The sequence below is a fragment of the Parus major genome, chromosome 3, assembly GCF_001522545.3.
Source record: "Parus major isolate Abel chromosome 3, Parus_major1.1, whole genome shotgun sequence".
NCBI lineage: Eukaryota > Metazoa > Chordata > Aves > Passeriformes > Paridae > Parus > Parus major.
Genome location: NC_031770.1, coordinates 78,024,008 through 78,049,084, shown reverse-complemented (window position 1 = coordinate 78,049,084; position 25,077 = coordinate 78,024,008). Strand labels below are relative to the sequence as shown.

Sequence of the window (25,077 nt, the reverse complement as noted above, 5' to 3'; positions counted from 1 at the left end):
TTTAATGCTCAGAATTTGCACAGTAAATTAAAATAAGCCTTGTAGGGTGTGGATTTACATTTTCATGTAATGTAGCTTGGGATTTTATTTTTACATGTAAAATTAAAACAGAGCTTCTAGATACAAGTATACCTTGCAAAAATGGCATAATGATCAGAGAATATTAATAAATTTTGTAAAAAATTTTGAAGTGTATTTATGTCTTTTTTACCATTGAGAACTTTGGAAATTGAGAGGATAGGGTATAAACAAAATAATTTAACAGGACTTCAGTTACCAGAAGAGTTTGTAAGATAGTATCCCTAGGAACCGAGTTTTAGGCCAGGGAGTTTGTAGTGCATGGGTGGGTGAAAATCAAAGAATAAAATACTCTCTTCCTGTTGTTGTCCTATGTTTTCAAAGAAAAGTAATGCTACTAAAGAAGGTTCTCTCAGGACTGATTTTCAGTAGGTTCTCTTTCAAGGCAGGACTAAAGTTTGACTTTTGGAATCTGGGCACTTCAGGTCATCCTGTGAAAACCAGAATAATCTAGTCATCCTCTAGTATTACTAGCTTTTAGACATCAGGTATTTTAATATTGAAATCCTTCCTTTTTTTTATCTTTTCTCAGAAACCAGAGTCAATGTTTCTGATTTCAAGAACCAAGAATGGCTTTTTCCAGAGACTACTGATAACTTTGATCAGTTGCTAATCCAGTACCATGGTTTCTGTGCATATTCAATTGGTGTGAAATGTATCACCCTACCAGGTATGCTTTGTGGTTAGGCGTTTTCCATACTATATATTTACACAAGGATTAGGAACAATGTAAAGGTGTTCTGAATTCATCCTCTTATGTCAAAGCTGGAATACTGTTTTTCCACATTTGTAATTTTCACCCCAGATAACTTATTTCCCTTGTTAAAGTATCTCTTTTTAAAATACACAAATAAGCTGCCCTCAGTAGAAGACAGGAGGGTTTGAAGAGCAAGCAGGGGCCAGAAACAAGATGGGATGGATAAATGTTTCTTCCTTCTGTATGTGTGTCTGTATAACCCTCACTGCAGCTGACTCAGGTTTGGTTACTGTTGTTAATGTGCTATAATGCAGGCATAGGGATATGGCCATTCCTTCTATTTTGTGTATCCGTATAGTGCAAACATGGCCATTCATGCCTACCTCATATGTATTTTTAAACAGTCATGACAAAGAGCTAAAATCTTTCCTGAAAAGGATGCGAAAGTGCACTTGATTAAGTCAACTAATCATAGGAATATTTTGTTTCTCAAGGCTCATTTGTCTTGAATGTTAGCCTTATTTCAAGTATCCTAGTTTGTGTTTTCTGTCTCCCTATCCTGTCTAGAACCTGTCCATATGGAATTTTTTTAAACCTATGGGAATCAGGGAGGAAGATATGGCCATTTACTTGCCAGTATTAAAGAATAGATATTTTACTAGCCATGTAATTTACTTACTTAGTATTGCACATGAGAACAGCTGTCATGAATTGGACTGAAGGTGTCTCTAGCCCTGTATCTGATTACTGCACATGGACAATCATGAACACTTTAAAATTATGAGAATTCAAGTCAGAGTGATCCTTCCTTAATTATATCCTTCCTTGTTCTAGCAGTTAGTGGTTATGGGATTTCATCTGATTAATGTTGAGTCTGTAACCTTTTGTTGAATAATGCTTTAAAGAGGTTTTTCATTTATCTAATTGAATTTGGAATCCATCTAGAGTTTGTCATGGGATATTCTTATTCTCAAGAGCCCCACAATTATATATGCTATGAAAAGGTACCTCTTTTCGAGATGGTTTTAAGCTCTGGCTTGATAATTTCAACAAAGACTAGATAGTCCTTCTGTTAGGAAAATTACTAAGTAGTAATATTATATTGCACACAATTAATGGTTTTATAACCTCCTATCATATTATCTATTTTTTCTTTTTAATGCTGAGGAGGCTTCTTTCTTTAGCCTCTCCTTCTATGAAAGGCATCACAGGCCTTTGATCACTCCTAGCTCCCTTTTACTTGTTCTGTTGTGTTGGAACAAAATATGTTAGTACAGATGTAGCCTACAGGTTGTTATAATGTTGATTTTATTCTCTACTATGTTTGCATAGTAATAATTCCTTTTTTGACTAAGTAATTTCAAGGCACTGTCTGTGATGATTCTGGTCTTTCCTGGGCGATAACATCTGAAGCACAACCTACCACTGTCCTTGAAATCAGTTTATGTTTTCCTATAGAAGTTATTTGGCCTTTATTGATACTTCATTTTCTTTGTTAATTTATTGTTCAGCTTCCCAGCTGCTTTATCTGTTTCTTCAGTCAATTTATGCCCTTTGGTATAAATGCACCACTGATCTGCAATCAGATATTTGGTGGAGATTTTAGGGGAAATATTTGAGGGTAGAGACTGGTTTCTTATGCCTTTGCTATATGTGTTTTATGTGTTCTTTTTCTGAGACATGGACCCAAGACATGCTGGATGTGAACTGATCAGAAGCAGTTTAACTGACCTAACAAAATGGACTTTTCTATATTTAAAAAAAGCTTTTTTTTCAGGGTTTATACTGAGTTCAGAAAAAGAAGGAAGTGAAACTAACTTGAGGGAAACACAGAATCTTGATTACAAATGTCTTTTGTTTTGGATATCATACTGCTCACAATTTTAATTTGTGGAGTTTATTTTGGGTTGGCTTTTCTTCTCATTTTTAGGAAATTTCTTCTCATTTTTAGGAAATCCTGCTATTGGAATTTTGAAGCACAAGGCGAAATATTATGTTTTCAGTTCAAAAGAAACTGCATACATCTTTGCTCAAGATCCAGATAAGTTCATTCAATTGAATGTAGAAAAAGCAAAACAATATGCAGAGCTAATTCAACTGCTTGAGCTCCGTCATCAGTTTGAATACCTTGTTCCACATGCACAGGTACACACTGCTCATGCCTCTTGCTGAACAGCTGCTGGGTCACTGGTTGGTCTGTCCTTTCTGAAAGAGAACAGATGATACCTGTCTTTAGAAAAGAAGTAAAATCCTCTGCCTGTCTGAAGGTCCATCTTTTCCAGGTCTTCACAGTGTTGAAGAATCATTTCTACTCAATGTCATTCTCACCTTATCTATTCATAGGAAATTATGTAGATCCAAAGCATTCTGGCAGTGATAAAAGCTGTTAGTCCACAGCCTAGGCAGGTCTTGTGTCTGATGTTTCTTTTCCTCATTTTTGCAAAAGTAGCTTAAAGGACCAGTAAATAAATGCAACAGCAGATGTATCAGATATCATGTTAACTGGAGCTTTAGCTTAGCAGTCCATCCATGTGTGTTGGATGAAGGTGTAGTGATATCTGGGGACAGGAGTTATGGAATATATTACAAAATAAAAGGAGAGTCATCAATAATGAATGTGATGGTGTTACTATGTGAAATTCAAAGACTGGGTTTGGATTTATAGACAACATTCTCTGTGATCCACTTTTGAATTTTAGATCCCTAGCAGTGGAAAGAATGTAGTCTTGAACTGGCCTTTGGTTTGAAACAGAGTTTATATCTCAGTTGTAGCAGAGATGAGTGCACTACTCCCAGTTATAATTTGTGATTCCATTCATGAAGACAAACTGAGCTGCCTGCATCATAAAATACTGGTGGTAGTGGGACCCTTTTTTTCCAAAATCTAGTGATTAAGCACTCACTAGGTAGGCAGGAGCCTGCAACTCACCTGTGGCCTCTGCCTCAAGGGTTTTCTGTCAGAAATTGAATCCATTAGATCCTTAATGTTTTCCTTTTGGTGGGGGCATGGGTAACAAAAATATTGTTGAATGTAAAAATCATTATCCAATTGTGGTTTGCAGGTCTCTATTTGCTTTTTAAAAGTAGCATACCCATATGCTATTTCTCTGTATTCTTCTCAATGCATTGCTTGGTTTTGGTTGTTTCTTTTCATCCAGGCCAGAAAGGCAAGCAAAAGTTCAATGGAACCACTCACAAAATGTGACAGTGGTACGCAAACTGATACTCATATCTTGCCTCCAACTATTGTGAGGTCCTATGAATGGAATGAATGGGAACTGAGAAGAAAAGCTATAAAATTGGTTTGTACTGTTATTACCAGATTTTCATTGTTGAATAACAAATTTAAGAGTAAATTATTAACTTTTGTTCCTTGAAACGTAAATCTAACCTTTTATTCCAAGACATACACTTCATTAAAACTAGTTCAATTTTTTTTCTAGATATTTTCTCTCCTTATTTCTAGATTTCTTCTCTCACTTCTTCCATATTTTTCCCCATTTTTTAAGCAGTGCTTCCACTGCTACATTTATTAATTATATTTATTTATTTCAAATTTATTTATATATAATTGATTTGTATTTGAATAATATTCATAATTTGAAATTATAATTTATTTATATAATATTTATTTATTAACTTCAATTTTATTATATTTATTTTTGAAAATATATTTATATTTTTTAAAAAATTATATTTAATATAGAATTGTTATATTTATTAATTTCAAATTTTTCAGTTGCCTTCTTTATGTAATAAGAGTTTGTTGTTTTGAATTGAATTGCATTGAATATTAGGGCTGTTCTACATTCAAATCAATTTAATGAGTTGAAGATACTCTATATAATTTCTTTGTGTGAAAAAGCCAGAGCAAATGTTTGTCATACTATCAGGATTTTCTGATGGATTGGGAATCACAGTCTGTCTGTAGAAGGATGACCACATATGTACATAAAAACTTTTAAATTAACAATAAATATTTCAGAAGCTTCTTTCTAGGGTTTGCCAGCACATGTAGTTGTCAAGGTATAGCACCTGATTTTCACAATTCAGTCAAAATGAACAACTTGTGAGTACAGGGAATATCACAGTTAACAGTATCAACTGAACATATAATACTAAAGGGTTTTTTTTTTCCTTCTGTGAGCAGATGCACTGTGGGGGCCTATGGTCTGCTGGGCAGCCTATTTCCTTTCTGAATTTCTTTTTGCCATGAAATCTCTAAAATTATAAAAGGAAACCAAAAGTTTGGACTGAGTAGTCTTGTCAGTGTTGATAGCTCATGAAGAATTCTAAGAAATAGTTGTAACTGAGGTATATAAAGGAGCCAATCAGGTTTACAAGAAGCCTAGCTAAAAGCCTCTTTTACTTTTATAAAGCACAAAAGTACATAAATAAACATAAGATGTGGTTAGTGGCTCTTCAGAATAAGCAAAAGTAGGTATTTTCCAATATCTGGTCATGAAGACTGTTCACAAACAAATTTGTAGCTCATTTTTTTTAAATATTTAGAGAAAGTACTTTAAAGTACTAATGGTGTTTTAGCCTCAACTGTCCAAATGTGAGATTAGTGATGCGGAGCTGAAAGAAAAAATCCCAAATGCATGCAAAAGTGCTTTGACAATGCTAATTTATAATGTGGAGGTGATAAAATATTTAATATCAAAGTGATAAAATAACAGAAATAGTTTACCAGTGCATCAATGCATTTGATACTTCAAGGAAGCATCAGACATATTTGTGGGTTTTGTTAGAGGATGAGCTCACATGCCTTTGGGGTTTTTTGTGTTGTTCATGCTTAGCCAAAAAACTTGTAGTGGTATGAAATATTAAGCTATTACTTTGTTAGAAAACCTATATGCTGTTAGAAGTAAAATTTTTAGCTCACATTTGTTTCTCTGTTCAAGCACAGTTCCTTGTAATAGCATACATTCAGTCATTAAAACTCTCAGAAAAAAAAGGACTTAATATATTGTCTTTCTTCCCATACCATCTTACAGCTCTGTAAGTTCCTTACTGCTCCTTTCTGGATTCTGCTTGATCAATCTGCATATAAGATTCAGATTAGTTGTAGATTAAGGTACCAAAATGTGCCTACATTTAGGTGTGTCACCTTCCATTCCAGCAGAGAGACACCTCAGTGGTGGTGTCTGGAGAATATTTTAACTTGCCCTGATACAACATTTAGGACATTTGGCCAACTGTATCACTCTTCAGCTTCCACTGACTCCAGTCTTCACTGACTGGACTGGACTCCAGGGACTTTCTCACTTACATGGGGAAGTCTGAATTCCAGCACCTGAGACTGTATTTTGTGTATTTTGAGGAGAACATTAGATCATAATTTACAGTGTTTTACATTGTTGCTGACATAGAAGGCTCAGTGGAATAAGGAACTTTTTTTTTGTTTCAAGTGCTGGTTTTGGAATACTAACATTTCGTGAAAAGTGGTGTTGCTGTTGTATTTACAGCAATTTCTGTGAATAACCAGCTTTAATCATAAATTACCCTTACTTTTACCCCTTGTGAAGGGGTTAGTGAGCAAGGTGGTGTAAGAAGGTGTTTTTTCACTTTTATCTGATACTTTGTGACACCAACCCCTAAACCTCATCGCATTGGGCAGAAACCAAAGACTGGAAGAACTTGTCATGAAAACATTTTATTCTAACAAAACAAAGGTGAAGCTTTTAACAAAATTTGAAGGACAATGACCAATGGTATGAAATTAATAAGACTCATTTAAAATTGTGTGGGCTACCTAAAGTGCTGTTCACACATCCTGTTAGCTCAGGATTTCCCAAATCACAGCCACAACTGTTTATTGGCAGGAGAGGTAAGGTGGGCTATGTTCCAGGTTTGTGAAGCCCACAGATGTAAAACAGACAAACACTCCTGAGTATATACTGGTGCTAAAATGTTCAAAGTTTTGCTTAATCTGATTCTTTTTGTGTCTTTAGGCCAACTTGCGCCGCAAGTTAACTCATGCCATGCAGACTGATCTCAGCCACATGAGAAGAGAGAACTTCACCCAAGTGTACTTGCCAAAAGATGTTGGCACCCAGACTAAGCGTGACAACTCAACCAATGTACCCAAACCCCAGATTTTCTTGAAAGGCCTCCGAGGAGGATCATCTCCCACTACTCATATGGTCACAGTAGACTTAACAAGACCGCTGGATGAAACCTAAGTGAAAATGAGAAACCTGAAGACACATCTTGAATGTGTATATAAAAATCCCTGAATATATCTGAATTTAGACACTAAAGATTTTGCTGTGTCTGTTGATTCCAGGAACAGTTGGTCTGTTTCATTTATCTTATCTGTTGAGGCTGCTGACTGGCATTAAGTGACAGAAAGGATAAGCCTGAAGCACAGATTTTAAATAGCAATTTAGAAACAAGATGTTCCCAAGGACTTTCACTTCTAACATTTAAATGTGTAGCATTCTGGGATTTTACTGAAGTTTTAATGCAACGATTGCTTGTTGAAATACTGTCTTTAAGTGAAAAAACTTACCCCAGGAGTCACTCAAATGTCACAACCCCAGCCTTAGAGCAGATTTGTCAAGAAGGCAAAACCAACAAAATGAAACCAGTCTGGGTCCTTTGGCCCTGTCTGTTTGTGCTGGTGTTAACCCAACCCAATGAGTGTAGACCAAGTCTGGGAGGCTGAGAAGAGGGCATCAATCTTGGGTGGTTCTGGCACCTTTTTATGTCTCCAGCAATTTCTTGGCTAAACAGTGTATTGGGTGACCACACTGCAAACCATAGGAACTTGACTTCAGGGGATATTTTTGAAAGCTCTGTTTTGCTTATGTTTGAAACGCTGAAGTACCACAGAGAAAAAGTTTTTAGCTTTATGTCATTGTGGCAAAGACATAAGTGCCAGGTCTGATCAGTGCAACTGCAGACAGTATTTCTGTTTGTGAAAACCCAAATTATTTGAGCTTCAGGATAAAACATCTCAAATGGAAACAGGGGGTACTTTAAAATAGAGATCCTTTTCATGACAATAGACTTCCTCAAGCTGCTATGTTCAGTGTCCAGGTGCACAAGGTGTCCAGGTGATTGCATAGGGCGTGCAAAGGTTTATAAATCTCTTTCTTTTGTGTGTGTGCATTGTGATGCTGTGTGGTTTCCTGGCTTGTAGCAAGACAAGCTTGTGACAATGAAGCACTTTTTCTGTGGCATTGGGCAGGATAGCATTCTCTTTTTGTTTTCCAAGGTGTTTGGGTTAATTTTTAAAAGTTACACAACAGGGACAAATGCCCAGAGCATTATTTAAAAAAACAAAGTGTGAGAGGAGCACTAAGAAAAAACTTTGCTAAATGTTTTTTGATTAAATGATTTTCTCTGTTGGGATAATAAACTAATTATTTAGTAGCAGCTGGATGTGCTGCTCCTCCATGCTTTTAAATTATGAGCAGGCACCAATTATTAGATTTATTAATTAAAATATCAATGCAATCACTAGCTGCAGCTTTTTTTTTTTTTCTAGAGAAAAATACCGTCACTTCTTTATTAAACACTTTCTCTCTCTTGCTGTGATCTTTCTATATTATCATTTGCTTTGAGGCTTTTATGTTACAGTTCTTACCAACAAACTGGTATTTCAAGATTCCAGAAATACATTTTATTTAAAAGGAAACTGATGACTGAAATTTCATTTAATCCCACTTCGTTCTTTTCCACTGGAGAAGGTACTGCAGTGCTGTAAAATACTGGGAAACACAATTGTAATTTCCATCTCGGTTTTGTCGCGGCAGAAACGTGTCGGTGACTACGAGCTTGCTCCTGGCAATCAGAAATACGTGTGTGAGATTCCTGGATGTTCGCTGCCAATGAAACAGCTCCGAAAAGCGGCCGGGTGGAGCAGGATGTTCTCCAGGATATCCAGGCGGGACGGAGCTCAACTCGATGGTTCGGCGCGGGCGGCGGGGCGCTCTGGGCGGCCGCGCCGCACTCTATGGTGCGATGGGAGGAGCGGCGGGGCACGGCGGGCGGCTCCGGCCCGGCGGTCCTGGAGCCTTCGGCGAGCACCATGTCGCCTCCGAAAGGTGAGGGCGTCGGCGCGGGGCTCCCGGCGGGTCCCGCGGCTCCCGGCGGGCGGCACGGCCGGAAAACGGGGACGATTCCCACCCGCTTCCCCCAGAGGAAACACGGCCCGCGCGCAGGCTCCCCCTGCCTCCCCCCTGCCAGAGGCAGTGGAACTGTCCTCCCCGCTGGGGGCTGTTGCACCGGGCGCCACCACTGCGGGCATCAAGGGGGGGAAGGGGCTGCGCGGAGCCGCGGGGTCGCGCTGGGGAGGGGCTCTCCCCGCCTGCTTTCCCACCCTCCCGCTCTCCTCCTGCCTCCCGAGAGCTTCTCCCCGCGGTGTGGCACCGCTGCATCCCCGGCTTGTGGGCGGCGGGTGCTCCCGGTGCGGCCCTTGCCGGGTCCCCGGGACGCCTCCGCCTTTAGGATCAGCCACAGTCGCGTCTCCCCCGCCGCCAGCTCCCCTCATGCTGACCGTGGCGCAGCATCTTTGGGGCTTATCCCGGGGGCAGGCGGTCAGTGCACAGGAACATCCCCTGCACCCATCCCGTGGGCACCGCAGGCGTCCCTAGAAACGCCTCCGCACCCAGGTGCCCTTTGGAGTGTGTTTAGGTTGGACATTAGGAGGAATTTCTTCACAGATGGGATGATTAGTTGCTGGCATGGGCTGCCCAGGAAGGTGGTGGTGTCACTATCTCTGGAGGTGTTTAAGAAAAGACTGGATGTGGCACTTAGTGAGTGGCATGGTCTAGTTGACTTGGTGGTGTTCAGTCATAGGTCAGACTCGATGTTAACAGAGACCTTTTCCAACCTAATTGATTCCCTGATTTTCAGTAATTCTCTGTACAACGAGGCCAGAACCTCGGGCAAGCCAGGAGGGCTTAAATCTACCAGGAAGGCGCTGCCTGTCCTGCTTCCAGTTCCCCCATGGATGGAGGGCCTTGCCCAGGGCCCCCAGCTCCTGGCAGTGGGGCCTGGAAGGGTGAGGGCAAGAGGCTCCCAGCAGTGTGTGCCAAGTGCCTGCCATCCCAGATAACCGGGCAGGCAGTGGGCTGTGCTCCCATGCCAGGCTTGGCCCAGGGCTGCCTTCCAGGAGCCCTGCCAGAGCCATTAGATGAGCTGTGGAGATGTGTGGGAGGCCTGCATTTGTATCCTAAGGCTTTTGACCTGTCTGGTCCCTTTTTGCCAAAAATAATTTCATCCAGGTGGGATTTACTGGGGAAAAACCAAAAGCATCTTCCAGCTCTTCTTTTCTTTAGGTGGGTGTAAGTTCAGATTTATCAGTGGAAGTTACAGGTGCCCCAGCTATGGTTTCTTCTGCTCCCCTTACTGCCCTGGTACAGATGCAGACATGTGAGCCAGGCTGAAGAAATGTCCAGGCTGAAAAGAATTACAAATACCTTTTTACATAATGCTGGAACTATCTATTCTGGATAGTAGATTCATTATGTCATGCTGCATTTGGTTTACCCAAGTTTCCAAACCATTGCCAAATTGGAGCTTTTTTCTTTTTTTTTTTTTTTTTAAGAGTAGTTAATAGCGGCAAGGATTAAGTTTAGCTTTAGTTTGGTGGAGCATAGACTTAAAATCTTTGTGTGTCAAATCACAGCATTAATATAATTTCTGTCAGCACTGAAGCATCATTAGAAGATACGTTTTTGTAAAACCAGATGGGGTTAATTATACTTCCTGGTTGTTATGCCCTTGGATTTCCTCCCCACAATCCAAATTTAATTTAAAAATGGATTACAGCTTGTAAGTCTCTTCTAAGCATTGTTAGTTTAAAAACTAATTGGCTCTACCTTTTAAAAGTGATTACTTACGTGGGTAAGATTTTTATCTATAAGGAAGTAGCTAATTTAAATGATTGCAGTGGCAGGAGGTATTAACTGTACCTTGAAGAAATGTTATGCAATTGAAGACATCTCTGACTTGAAAAAAACATGAACCAAAGCATTGGTAGCAGTGGATTCAGCAACTCATTCCTTTATTAAATGGGCAGAGTTATTACAAAAGTACTTATCCTGTATCTCATTCCCTAATCAGCAGAGGAACACAAACTTTCACCAATTAAAATGCATTTCTTTAGGTATTTAGATCACTGCAGTGGCCTCAAAGGTGCTGCTGAATGACCAGTACCCACCAGAGAGATGCCAGGCATAACAATCTACCAATTTGAAAAAGGATTTTGTAGAAGCTACACATTTGCTAGTGTCTCATGTTGGGTCATGCCTTTGTGCAGAGAAGTCCCATTTGTAGTTGTGTGCTGTTCTCTTTGCTGGCTGAGATGCAGGCTTAGTCATTCCCTGACCTGGGAATGCAATGGAGTGGCCTGAAGGAACTCTCAGGCCTCAGAGGAGTGTGGATGGATGAAAAACTGCCTGTGCCAGGAGACCTTGGACAGTCTAACGCCTAAATTTTGCAGGATAGTCGTTGGTCCAGGTCAAAACTGTTACAAATATTGCTACTGTTGTAGGAGTATAGCAATGGGGAAGACAGAGGGGCTAACACAAATTATACGCAGTCTATTCTGGTCTAGTTTAATTTACTGGAAGAGCCTTAACCTTAGACCTTTCTACAGGGTATTTTTCAAGGAAGTCCTTTGTGTGAAGTTCCATCACCATTCAGAGCAAAATCTTCTTTTACTAACTTCAGTGGAAAATAGGGCTGATGGAAATGCTGCCTTATTTATTAAGATTTGCTAGATTTCTTTGCCGATACTGAACTTTTCCTGCATTTTTGCTTTTGCTAGTCTGCCAATGCTCTTTGTGTCAGAGTTCAGTGTATTACATGAAGAGGATCAGCTGCCATTTCAGACCGAGCGCCTACCTGTCAGCTAAAGCACAGAAAGACTTTTTGATTGTGATTAGATAAGTATTAATGTATGATTAGTTTTTTCTAGAATGAAGGATGATTATGAGGGCAAGAGAGCATCTTATTTTCAAACACTTGGAGCTCCTTTACAGCCTTCTTTGAGAAGGCTGTAAAATTTCACTGAAACTTTTGTATGTGTAGTGTTTCCTAACATTGTAATTATTGTCTTCTGATACAGTGCTGTTTGATACATCCCTCTAGCTGGAGAACACACTGTTTCAGTTCTTAAATTAAAATCAGGGTCACACTGAATCATCTCCTCTGTTTTGTTTCAGAAAATGTCAGCTTACTCTTCAAGCTGTACTGCCTCATGGTGATGACCCTGGTTGCTGCCACATACACGGTGGCACTGCGGTACACCAGGACAGTGGAGACAGAACTCTACTTTTCAACGACGGCTGTGTGTGTCACTGAAGTTATCAAGTTGTTCCTGAGCGTGGGCATCCTGGCTAAGTAAGTGTGGGAGTGCTGATCAGTGTTTTGAAAACCAGTCCTTGCTTCTAACCTCAGATTCTCGGGTACTGACGTGCAGGTATGTTTGAGAATGTGGCTGGATAATCATGCTGTGGAAGGGTAATTTTAGAGCGGGTTAGAGCTTGTGAGTCCTCATCAACTGAAACTGCTTTGTATACAGCACAATATTCAGGTGTGTCCTTTCTACATATTTTCTATTGTATGCTTTGTAATCAGTTCAGAGTGTCAGCATGGATTATCCACGATGTTTTGGGTCTTTAAAATGTTGGTGTAGATGAAAGTTGGATTTTCATCATCTGCTGTGAGCCATCATCTGCTGAATTGCATAAAATTCTAATGTTCCTACTAATAAGTTTTCCCAAACAATGTTACAGAGAGACATTTTAGTGTCTCTAATAATGTGCAGACCAATGCTGAAAGACTGTGATCAAAAAATATTAGTTTCTGTAATTCCAGACTGCTGATAAGAACTAGAACTTTAGTCCTTGCATGAGCATCTCAAGTAAGGAGGCTATCAGTCTGCTGCCTTTTCTCTCAGCTGCCCTGTGCTACATCCTTCCGAGGAAGAATCTTTAGGTTCTGGACTTTTCCAAAGCCCTGTTCTTGCTCCTGTGGTAGAATTTGTTCTTTTAGGGTCTCTATCTCTCTTTGTGGCTTTGTGGTATGTCAGAAGGCTGGCTGTTATGTGCTAGAGGTTCACTGAGTCACATGATGTGCTTCAGATTTACATCAGCTCTTTTCCTCTTTAACATACAAATGGCATTTTACTTGCTTTAGAAGCGAGATAATACCAAAAAAAAATGGTAAGGCAACTATGAAAAACTGCCTTTTTTTTTTTTAACCTTTCATTAAATGAAATGTGTTAGAGAAGGCAGGTGTGACCAGGGGGGAATTTCTCTTTTTCTCTTCATGCACCCTGGGCTTCTCATTCTGTCAGCACAAAATGCTGACAGAAATGACTCTGCTGACACATGGTTCTGCTGTGGTTCTCACTGTTGTGACCAATGAGGATTCCACTGGATTTCTGGAGACTGTAGGAATCCACACTTCCCCATAGTGAGAGACCTCTGGGTAGCCTCACCTGTGTGTATAATTTGTCCAGTCTAAAGCACCTGGCACCCAGGCTGTTTATAGTACAACTAGTGCAGCAGGGTAAGCAATCCCTTTTGTTAAGGGTCTGTAATATTTTGTTCATTAAATGTATGAATGGTCTTTTTAACTTGAAATAGTTAAAAACTAAATTACTTTTAACTCAGAAAGAAGTCCTAGTATATTGATGTTTTTGGAACAGGCCTGCACAGCAAAAAGTCTCTGTATCCCATTATCTTCCCTTTGTCAGCAGAGGGTGTGTAGAATGGAAGTGTAGCCAAGGGGGCAAGCATGGGCTGAGCTTTCCTTAGCAGGTGGCAGAAACTTATGGATGCTGTTGTCTTAAGTTGACAGATATGATGAATAATCTTTCCTCCTTCATTTTGCTTTTCATATCTCTACAGATCTGTGTTTTCATCACTAATTTATTTTCTAAGCTAGGCGTCCTAGTTTAATTTTTCTGGGATCATCCTTAGAGCATTTCCAGTATTGTTACATCCCTTTTGAAACAGGACCCAGAACTGCATGCTGTATTCAGGATGTGAACATGCCATGGCATTAGGCAGAGGGGTGAAGGTGCTTTCTCTCTTGGCCTCAGTTCCTTTCCTAAGGATTCTGCTCATTTCTTTGAAGCTGATACCATCCTTGAGCTGGTGCAATCCAAGAACCACTTGCATCTTTTTGACAGGTGCCCACAGCTAGATGAGAAAGGGTTGCTGTATGTAGAGGTCATAATTTCCTATGGTTCTTTCTCATTTATTAACACCTGAACCTTATTTGCCAGTTAAAATGGGAAGAGTCAGATTCATTGAGCTGTTTGGAGGTTATAATATCTATTCTCATCTGGTCAGCTGGCGGGGTTTTTCTCTCCATAGCTGAGGGAGGGATGGGCACCAGCAGACATCATTCATCAGGCCAGCTCATCTCTCCTTGGTAGAATGTCTGGCATGCTGGTGGGTCCAAAGGTTGCCAACTTTCAAGTAACCTTCCCTTAAAGATATTCTCTTATGAATATGCTGAAAAGCATCAATTCCAGCATGGCTTCTTTCTGTGTCTCCTTTACATCTTCCTTCAGTTTTAAATCCCAACCAGTTTGTCTCACCCAAGGCAAGGTGCCTTCGTAGCTCAGTAACAAGTCAAAAGATAGAGTACCATCTGTTTTTACTGTACAGCAGGACACATTTGTGTGGCTACCTTTTCTTTTTGAAAGAGACATCATTGGTAACTGCAGTATACAGGATACGAGAGTACAACTCTCACACTGGTCCAGCTGCTGAATTTGTTTTCTTGCACATTATTACATGATGCCTTCACTGTTTACTCTTAAGGTATCTCCTGGAGGGCACATTGAATGGATGAATGCCAAAGAATTGTCTTTCAAAAGAGAAGCTTATGATAGTTTAAGCTGTGGTAATTGTTAACTCAAGTGTACCCTCCATTTCTCATGTTTATTTAAAGTCCTGTTCACCATCTGGTAATAGCATTTGCTACATACTTAGCTGGTGCATAACTGCTTAGCAATGGATGAAGAAAAGTAGAGCTGTTTTGCAAACTAGTTTTAACTTCAGCTTTTCTAACAAATGTGTTTTTCTGTTGCATAATTGATAGTTATTAGTATCTCTCACCTCTTCATACCTAGGAATTGTCTTTGTCAATGGGGTAATGAATTTATGAGAGGGGAAATGGCTTTAAAGTGAAAGAAATTAGATTTAGGTTAGATATTAGGAATTAATTCTTTAGTGTGAGGGTGGTGAATCTCTGGAGCAGGCTGCCCAGAGATGTGGTGAAAGTCCCATCCTTGGAAATGTTCAAGACCAGCCTGGATGGTGCTTGGAGCAAACTGGTCTAGTGGAAGGTGTCCCTGCCCTTGGTAGGGAGGTTGGAACAAAATGGTCTTAGGGTCACTTCCAACCTGAACCATTCTACAAAGAAAATTTATTATGTTTTAAAATTCAAACCTAGATCAACATCAAGAAAGCTGAATTCAAGCTAGATAATTTTCATTTTCAAATTTAATCTTGCAGCATACTTCTTTGGGCACCTAATTTTGCATTATCAGCTGTATGTTTAGGTTTGGTTTAAGTTATTTTTTGGCCATGTACTGAATTCAACTTACAATTAGAGATTCTTGGTAAGTGCATGCTTCAAAAGCACATCCACTTCACAGATGAACTATTAGATAGTTCATCTTCTTGTTCTCAAAAACTAAAGGGAAGATGGTGACTATTAGACATGTGTTCTTCATTGCTGATATTTGCTTCTAGAAGTCAAAATAGACAATACTGTTGCTTCTGTGACTTTGAAAATGTGATCAGCAGATTGACTGAGCATGGTCTGGAACAGAAACAGGTATAGTTTGAATACTATTTTCTTGTTTGACAGCCCACCTTAGTATCAATGAATAGAAGTGTAGGTTTGGGGTTTTTTTATTTTATTTTCATAGAGTAGAACTGTGTCTGTGCTAAATATATTTTATTTTCAATTAGACATTTGAGACAGAAGCACTTCAGTCCACCTGCACTTGAGTATTACCCAATTTTCTTGTATGTCTTATCTCCCAGTCCTAGACAATGTAGTAAATACATTCAGAAATTGAACAAACCAAAAAAAAATGCCCATAATATCATTTACTCCTAACATTTTATATAGTTTTGTATTTAGTGCAATTAACCATGGTGAACTATAGCAGGAACTCTTCCCCTTTGTTGTATGGCAGACTTCACTTTAAGTGCTACTTGTCCATGTATTTTCTTGTTATGATTGTTCCAGACATGTCTGGTTTTTTGTGTGTGCTTTCTGTTATGGAAAAATACAAAAAGAATCCCTTGCAGCTTCCTGCAGCTCTCCCTGCCGGGGGAAAAAAACCCCAAAACAACAAGGAAAGGAAGTAAATGCTTTGTGGAAGAAGGGAGGAAGGCAGGAAAGGCAAATTTGGATGGAAGGATCATGAGAGGGTAAAGTCTGTGAATCTCTGGAGAGGAAAAGTTTAGCAACTGGAGTACAGAGTAGGGCTGATAAGGAAAGGAAGATACGCTGAAACAACGTGGTTAAAGCTATTTATTCATGCAAGTAGGCAATAGAACCCCAGAGAGAGTTAAATTTAAGAGCAGTACAGTTTGCAAGTTGCAAGGCCTGTGGGAGGGGGCAGGAATGATTTTGGATGTTGGTATTTGTCAGTGCTAAGCAAGAGAAGATTGGAAAATGGGGGCCATGGGAGAACTGGGAAGAGGACTGGAGCAGCAGCAACAAGTAAGCAGCAAATATCAGATTGATGTACAGGTGATAAGGGAGAACCAGTAATGCAGCTGTGAAAAGCTGAGTAGCAAACTGCAAAAGCACCCAGCAGCAACATGTTCTTCCCCATTGGCTGCTCTGTCACACACTGTAATTACTTGAAGGGGAGGTGTGAAATGCAAAGACAGGGACAGGAGACAGGGAGCCCCCACACACCCACCAGACCTCTTCATGTGTGTGCTGGTGCTGGTCCAGCATCTCCCACAGCACAAGTGAGACTGGGAGCACATGGCTGACTGAGGAATGAGAGGTTTTTCTAGGTAAGTAGTGTGCAAGGGTACAATCCTTTTTTGACTGTACTGTTTACAGGCCCAGTTTAAAGGGAATCTGGAAAATCATGGGCATGACATTGTACACAGACATTAATACCCAGTAAAAAAGGGGAGACGTGAACAACAGCCTTCTGCTTCACTGCCTATATTGACACACTGCTACACATTAATGCATCTAACTTCCTGATTTCAGAATGTCTCTCTTGCCTTCAGGGCTTTTTACTTGTTCAAAACCTCTTTTGTTTTTTGGCAGTTAACCTTTTTTTCTTTTATGAGCAAAAAGATTGTGGAGAACAAATTTTCAGCTCTCCCAAGGGATTCAGTGATTTGATTTCTGTTTTAAAATACCAGTTTAAGAATGCCCTCTGTTATGTTAATATTTTATTTTGCAGAGAAACCGGAAGTCTCACAAGGTTAATAACATCTTTAAAAGAAAATGTATTTGGAAGTCCTAAAGAATTGTTAAAATTAAGTGTTCCATCTGTGGTGTACGCTCTCCAAAATAACATGGCCTTCGTGGCTCTTAGCAACTTGGATGCTGCAGTCTACCAGGTAAGACAAGTTTCTGTCAGTAACAGATCTGGAAATATTTTTCCTGGTTCATGAGGCACGCATGTCAGGTATCTTCCTGGCACACAGCACTCTTCAGCCTCAGTATTAAAAGCCACACTGTGTTTTGTTATATTCAGAGCATACACTCTGCTGCAGAGCTCTGGCTTTCTGAGCTAAGCCATTCACTGCCAGAGTCAGTTCAAATTCGCTATGTTGTAGCTGGTGATGGATCTGTAGGAAATCAGTGAATATAAAAATCTGTCATTCTGTAGTTGAATTTACCATTTTATTTTCTTGTTTTGGAGGAGTTTATAAAACCATGTTCTCTACACTACATTTCCATCTTTTTTAGGTGACATACCAGTTGAAGATCCCTTGTACAGCTTTATGTACGGTCCTGATGCTGAACCGTACCCTTAGTAAGTTGCAGTGGTTCTCTGTCTTCATGCTATGTGGTGGTGTTACCCTTGTTCAATGGGAGCCTGCTCAGGCTACAAAAGTACAGGTAAGAGTTAATATTTTGCCTCTTCAGATAAAGAATAAACGACCCTTGATTATTTCACCTTTACTGTGTACCAGTTCAGGCAGGCTTGTAGTATTGCTTCTGTCTCCCTTGTTGGAAACACAACTGACTGCTACAATTAATATAAATTACCACAGCTATCATAATCAGTCTAATGCAGCATCCTAGGAGTGTCTGAGTAATAGATTGTTTCCAGCAGTTGGCCGTGGTAACATTGTAATTGTTGGAATGGAGAACTTGGAATCAAAGCACTGGGAGGAATTAGGAGTGAAACTCCAGTGCAGCGTGTATATGTCATTTAAACACACCCTTCAGAGGCACTGACCTAATACCGTTGTAGGGAGAAACAAGTGTCTTCTGTTTCTTGGGTCGTAGCTGCTGCTCAGCTGCATTAGTGGGAAAGGTAGGTCATGCCTCTGGCAGTACTGGCCACAGCCTCTGAGCACTGGTGAGATACCCACAGAAAGTGAAACACCACACAGCAGCACTGAGCTGATCTGAGGGACAGCCCTAGATCAGCAAGTGCACGTGGTACTGCAGTGAAATGCTAATCATTTGGCTCTGCTTAATGAAGTAACTCTGCGCTCTGGTTTTGACTAAGATAGAATTACATTTCTTCCTAGCAGTAGCAGTTTCAGTGCTGTGTTTTGGATTTAGTATGAGAAAAATGTTGGTAACACACTGATGTTTTAGTTGTGGCTCAGTTGTGCTTAATCAATGTGTCCAGGTCTTTTCAGTGTCTCCTGCTGTGTCAGTGAGGAGAGACACAAGAAACCAGGAGGGAGTATGGCCAGGACAGCTGACCTGGCCAAAGGGATATGCTATACCACAGAACATTACACCCAGTATGGAAAATCAGGGAAAGCCAGGAGGGGCTGATTGCTGCTGCAGGGCTGGCTGGGCATCTGTCAGCAGGTGGTGATCAATTATCTTGTACATCACTTAGTTTTCTTGGGTTTTTTATCTCTCTCTCCTTTTGTTAATACTAGAATTATTAGTAATTTTTATTTTGATTTAGTTATTAAACTGGACTTATATCAACCCACAAAGTTAACTTTTTGTTTTCAATTCTTCTCCCCACTCTGGGGCTTGGGGGGAATGAGTGAAGAGCAGGGTGGTCCTTAGTTGACGGCTGAAGTTAAACCACAGGACTCTGAAACTGATTATTGTGAATGACTGAAGTGTTGTATCCTTTTTAAAATAATGGTTGATGTTGCAGGTGGAGCAGAACCCATGGCTAGGGTTTGGAGCGATTGCTGTGGCAGTGCTGTGTTCAGGATTTGCAGGTACAGTATTATTTGGGTACATGGGTTGCACTGAAGGATTGGAGAGCTCACAGTATTTAAAACTGAACATTCTACATTTGTTAACTGTCTTCTTTTAGTAGTTTATTCCCTCTGCCCATAATTATCTTCTATGTTTGGTAATTATGGCAGATTCATAACATGATTACTCCCATTGTCAAGAAAATGATAGGAGCATGTACCATTGGTTTTACATGATGCAGCATAGAGGGCTGGTTTGCAAGTGGAAGTGTCTTTCAAATGCTGTGAGTAAGACTGTAGGGAGCAGCATAATGACTCACTCTGTACATTTAATTAATGCACATCAATTTTACAAAGTTTACTTTGCAGTGAATAGCTCCCCTTTGGTGATCACATTAAATACTTGCATTTTTTTTATGAGGGGAACTGAGCTGCTCGCTCGATTCTTGTACCAGCTCAGCCCTGAAATACACGTCACCATAGTTCTGTAGGTGGAAAATCTATCTAGGATGTAGAGGGAGCATGAGAGAGGCAGAGAGGTCGATTAGTAGCAGGAAGCCTGGATAAACTCAATTAAGGATTTTTTGTTTTGTTTATTTTTTGCTTTGTTCTGCAACCAGTGTCTCCCCTCAGCGTAGTTTTTTGTCTCGCTTCTGAAGAAGGACACCAAAACTTTAGGACAAGTTTTAGGACAAGCTCGGAAGTAAAGACATGCAAATTACTTGGTAATTTGAAATTTGGCTCATGGGGCATATTCCCCCTGGCTGTAAACTGGATTCTTCCCCCATCCTCAGTAAAAAATCAAAGTACTATCACCCACCTCTAGTACTGTAAAATCTTGCAAGAATAATCTTGTGCTGTGCATAGATGCTTGTTACTCATGGAAAAACATTCTGGTGGGTCGAGGAGGAAAGGAGGAGAGTGTCATTCTTATTTGGTGTCATCTCAGTGAAATGGGCACTTTGAAGCAGAAATAAATAAACTAAATAAAACTGTGTAGAGCTCAGTCAGCTTTTCCTGAAAGGTTATGAATTTCCTCATTTAAATAGATGCTCCCAAGCCACAAGACAAAATACAGCCTTCAGTCTCCTAAAACTCCTGCTTTCCCCAATAATGTGGGTCAATAGCTGTGCTTCCAAAGGTCTGCAAATTCAGAGCACTGACACACTGATGCAGGCAGCTTGAGACACTTAGGGCTTTCTTCTCCTGCTAAAGGATTGCAGCTTGGGTTTCCTTGCTGACAGCTGAAGCTCTGGGGCAGCTGGGAGGGACTGTGTGTTTCATCCACAGAGCTCCTTGTGCCCTTGGGGCTTTACATGTTGAAAACATAAATTCTATTCAAATTCCCTTCCTGTTCTTCCTTCCCACGCTCACATGAAGCAGTTATTTTGCCATTAGACCTCCAGTTTCTGGACTGACCATGTTTTATGATGTGTTTTATTAGTCCAGAAAAATGGAAAAATGGTTGTGTGTTTTTGTCACTTAGAGATGGTAAAGAAGTTTTTTTTTCCTCAAATTGCTGATCCTGTGATAATTTCCAAGTATCTGGGGCCCCAACAATGCTTTTAAAAGCATTGGAGGGATAATTTAACAGCAGATCCTTTGTGACTTAAAACAGTTCTGAGGAGTAAGTTCTCCTAATCAGCCCCCATTCTTTCCTTCATCTTGCCTAGTGGATTTGTGAATTGTATAGTCACAAATCTAGAAGCATAGTTTTATTGATTTGCCTACTGTTTTCTGAGTTTATAACATTTACAAGTATGGTTCATACTCAAGCCAAATTTCTGTTATGTTGATTACACGTTGTTGTGCTCTGTGGGTCTTCTCAGGGGACAGAAGTCTCAAGGTAATTATTTTGGATTATTTTAAAGGCTGCAGTCTTTTACAATACTAGCTTGTTGTTTGCACTTTTTATGAGATAATGTCATATTTCCTTGGTTTTATGCTATTTGAACCCCTGAAATACAAATCTGCCTTCTCATTTATTCACCATAAATACTCACTGTATTCTATTAAATTATAAATTGCATTTTTCATTAATAAAAGAGTAGCAAGACCTTCCTTGAAGCTAACTTGGGGATTTTTTGGGGGTGGGGGGGTTGTGCCTAGGGCTTCTTACACACAGGTCTTTGTGCCACATTTGTTGGTTCCATACTATTTTCTCATATTGCATGAAGGATCATATGTGATATTAATCACCAATAAACTTCTAGCCCTAGAGTCTAGGGCTCTCACCAGAAGGTTATGGAAGTTGCTGGTAAGAGTCCTGCAAACTGCTCTGTGTTTTGAAATGTGGAGGAAATTCCAGAGCTTGGCAGAGTCCTGATGGGTGAGCAATGCTTAAAAAGGCAGGTGGTGAGGGCCTTGCCAAATGTCTGCCTCTTAGTTTGACAAATGCCTCCCAAGTAGAATAATGAAGAAGTATTTGGGGAGTTTCAGTAATGCAAAGCATAAAAATGATGCTCTTCAGTGTGGTATTGAGAACTAGAGCTTTAGATTAAAATGGAATTCCACTTCCTCAAAACCAGGCTGTAGTTTCAATTAGCAGAAGGCCTCAGTTTTGATTTGCTCTTGTAATCCCCCGAAGCTGTGGTTTCAGAAAGAGCTGCTCTGCCAAGTGCTCTGCCTGCACAAAGCTCCTGAGGAGTTTTCAGTTTCAGTATTGAGGTAATATAGATCCTCCCCTACCCCCCAAGAGAAATCAGATTAAAATCAATCTAAAACTAAAATCAACATTAAATTATTTTCATGGAGGCTGTGGATTGAAAAGGCATGAATATAGGGAAGGATAAGGATAAACAGGATTGAGGGAGACCTTCCCGTTGAGTCAAAGCATATGGATCCCCTTGCTAAACTTAGCCCCGGACTTGACCAATGGTTTAGGCCTAAAGGTTGTAACTGCGCTTAAACTTAACAACCTCATTGGAAAAGATTCTGTGAGACAACAGTAACTCCTTATAGGGTTCAGTTATTTACAAATCTGAAGTACTTGAGAATGTAAGAGAGGAGCATTCATAGTCCCTTTGCTGTAGTATATTCATGCTCACACAGATGTAAAGGAGTTTGTACACGGTGCCATGAGTTCAGTGAAGTACTCCCATGGGATGCCCTCTTGTCTTCTCAGAGGGCCAAGGGTCGAGCCTTGAGGAGTGGGGCCACCAACAGTGGATCCATCATTGGTGTTCAGAAGTGTCTTCCAAGGATGGTGAGCTTGGGAGTTTGCTGGCTCTAAGAGGTTGTCTGGTTTTAAAATGCAATAAACAATGAATCATTCTTCTCACCGAAACATTTTCAAGTTTTTGTTTGTTTTGTTTTGTTTTTTTTTTCAGGAGTTTATTTTGAAAAGGTGTTAAAGAGTTCAGATACTTCCTTGTGGGTGAGGAACATTCAGCTGTACTTATCTGGGATTGTGGTGAATTTATTTGTTGTGTACATGTCAGATGGAGCCAAAGTTCTTGAGAAAGGGTTTTTCTATGGCTACACATACTACGTCTGGTTTGTTGTCTGTAAGTATCTTGTGGGTTTAGTCTTTTGACATTGTTTTTCTTCTTTATCAATGATACAAATGATTGCAGGAAACTACAAATTCAGTCTGACACACTCATAGCTGTGTTTTGAGGGATTCTATTTAAAAAGTATCACTTTCTTGGAAGCTATTCAATTAAAGTTGTTGAAGAAGTTAATAAATTTAAAACTGTGCTGAAACAGCAGCCTAAATAACTGACTAGCAAGTAGATCATCTTTAAATGAGTTTTATCTTATTTACAGGATGCCACGGAGGCATCCCCATTCCACGAATGATCTGTTAAATTACTAATTAGGGTAATGGAGCCCAAAGGAGGAGAACACTAGTGGAGTAAAATGCATTATTTCAAGAGTAACCTACTGCACCTGTACTTATGGTAATACCTTATCTGCTTCCCAGTTCTGGCCAGCGTGGGTGGCATCTACACCTCGGTGGTTGTTAAGTACACAGATAACATCATGAAAGGCTTTTCTGCAGCGGCAGCCATTGTTCTCTCTACAGTGGCATCATACACCCTCTTTGGCCTCCAGATAAGTAAGTGCCTTTCTGCCTTTGATTTGATTTGATGGCTGTGCATGTTTCTTGCCTGCCCAGCCTGCTGTACATAGTTCATACCAAAGCCCTCTCAGATTTTCTGGTTTTAGCTTCAAGTCTTCTCCAGGAATCCCATGCACTCATGCGTCATCGATTCTTGTTGTGGTGCACAAAGGTGCCTGGTGACTCTGCTTTCAAAGACATCAGTGCTTTGTTCTTTCAGAGGCATCTACAACTTCAAACAGAAAGAACCTTTCTGGCTTAAACAGCTTTATTTTCATGCATCACTGTCTGATGAAGTTTAGTGTGATACAGCTGTTTACCTTGGGACTGCTGTTGATGAATTATTATTTCTTGTCAGGTTTAGTACAGCCAGTGCCAAATTAATTCCTCAGCTATTTCTTCAAGGGCTTTACACATCCCTGATGAGTTACACCCACTACTGCCTTAACTTTTACTTTCCCCATCTGCTGTGGACACCACCATGTGAGAAAGTCAGAGTAGCTGGGGTTGTGACTGACTGATGTGGTGAATGTTTTTGAGAGGAAAGCAGATGGCTCTGGGCTGTTCTGCAACTACAAAGGATTTTCTCCCCAGTCAAGTCTGTGTCTGATACTGTGCCCAGTACTGCTTCTCAGTCCTTCACTGTTTAGTTGTGGGTAGTTTCCTACCTCAATCTAAAGATGGTGTGGGAAAATGGAGGAAAAACTAGCTTTTTGATGTAGTATTAGTGAGATGAAACTTAAGGAAAGTTTGCATAAGGAGAAAATAATCAGTGTTTGACTGCAAAAGAGCATCGTAAAGCAAGGGATGAAAAAATTTTAAAAACTTACTTGGGCAGAATGTTTTCCTGACAGTTGACACAAATCAAACCTGGACTAATGAGTTTTCTGTGAAAGCCTCATTAATAGAGTTTCTTAATAACCCTGTCTAGACATGGCAAGTTTAAAAAGGTGTTATCACAGGCTACTTTATCACATCCACTGACTTTTTATTATTAAGTTCATTGTAATGTAAGCCTGTACAGATGGCACCTGGGACTGCAGGAGATGCTTCACTCTTGCTTGTATGACCACTACCGCCACATTATTGCTGATGAGACTAATTGGAACCGTGTGGGGATTGTAAACACCCAAGAGATCCCAGTGACAGGATGAAGTTAAATGCTGTGACTTATCAATAGTTTGCTGTCTTCTATAATTTGGGTAACTTCAATGCTGTCATCCAGATATCATAACTTATGTGGCTTGCTGAAGGTTTCTTATATGGATGTATTTATTTAAACTATTTTGTTTCCTTTCAGCTGTTACCTTCTCCCTGGGTGCTTTCCTGGTGTGTATTTCTATTTACCTCTATGGATTACCTCGACAAGACACCACAAAAATCCAGCCCTCAGAGACTAAAAGCTCAAAAGAGAGACTTGCTACTGTGTGATGTTGTCCATAAAAATGGACAGATGGACAAGAGAAAAAACAAACTTTAAAAAAAACTGTATTTTTTTCCAAAATTAGCCTTAAGCTAGTCATGAAATGGTTTAAGTGGGATAGACTAAAAGCAGAAGTTAGTTCTGTCTTACCTGTGTTGTTTCCAGTGGCTGACACTGAGGCTACACTGCAGCTGAGGAGCTGGCTGGTATTTTATGGAAGGTATTCTTCATTCACATCGTCAATGAAGAGTCTCATTTACAAGGAAAACCCAATGAAGGAACTGATCACTCGATTGTATATAATGTATATAATAGAGAGAAATCGGTTCTTTGTGTATTTGATAAACTGTCTTGCTCTTTGAGGGCAGAAATGCCTGAAAGCTTCATAAAAAAAAAAACCTATTAAAAAAGCAACAACTGCCAGAATTTTCTCTTAAAA

General features: G+C 40.0%; 2 protein-coding genes across 4 annotated transcripts in view; both read left to right on the top strand.

Moving 5' to 3' along the window:
* Positions 1-8,628, top strand: part of CFAP206 (cilia and flagella associated protein 206) — a 16,556-nt gene extending 7,928 nt beyond the window's left edge. Inside the window, exons 9-13 of one of the 3 annotated variants that reach the window (XM_015620763.3) lie at positions 611-748; positions 2,727-2,920; positions 3,934-4,077; positions 6,733-6,999; positions 8,542-8,628. In XM_015620763.3, coding sequence (XP_015476249.1) covers positions 611-748; positions 2,727-2,920; positions 3,934-4,077; positions 6,733-6,963 — 707 coding nt within the window. In that variant the 3' untranslated portion in view covers positions 6,964-6,999; positions 8,542-8,628. Of the gene's footprint in view, positions 1-610; positions 749-2,726; positions 2,921-3,933; positions 4,078-6,732; positions 7,000-8,541 lie in introns of those variants that run through there. The other 2 variants (XM_015620765.2, XM_015620764.3) reach the window with 2 other exon arrangements.
* SLC35A1 (solute carrier family 35 member A1) lies at positions 8,582-25,077 on the top strand. Its single transcript, XM_015620769.3, has 8 exons — positions 8,582-8,832; positions 11,959-12,136; positions 17,205-17,364; positions 17,717-17,869; positions 19,107-19,173; positions 22,482-22,658; positions 23,078-23,212; positions 24,516-25,077. Exons 1-8 carry the CDS (start codon positions 8,604-8,606, stop codon positions 24,644-24,646), a joined length of 1,230 nt encoding a protein of 409 aa, XP_015476255.1. The 5' UTR covers positions 8,582-8,603; the 3' UTR covers positions 24,647-25,077.

Excerpts from the sequence above, each read along its gene's own strand:
- SLC35A1 (XM_015620769.3), top strand. The coding sequence starts at position 8,604 with ATGTTCGCTGCCAATGAAACAGCTCCGAAAAGCGGCCGGGTGGAGCAG. Across the intron at positions 17,365-17,716 it reads TGGATGCTGCAGTCTACCAG|GTGACATACCAGTTGAAGAT; the intron begins GTAAGACAAGTT and ends CATCTTTTTTAG. Across the intron at positions 17,870-19,106 it reads CTCAGGCTACAAAAGTACAG|GTGGAGCAGAACCCATGGCT; the intron begins GTAAGAGTTAAT and ends TTGATGTTGCAG.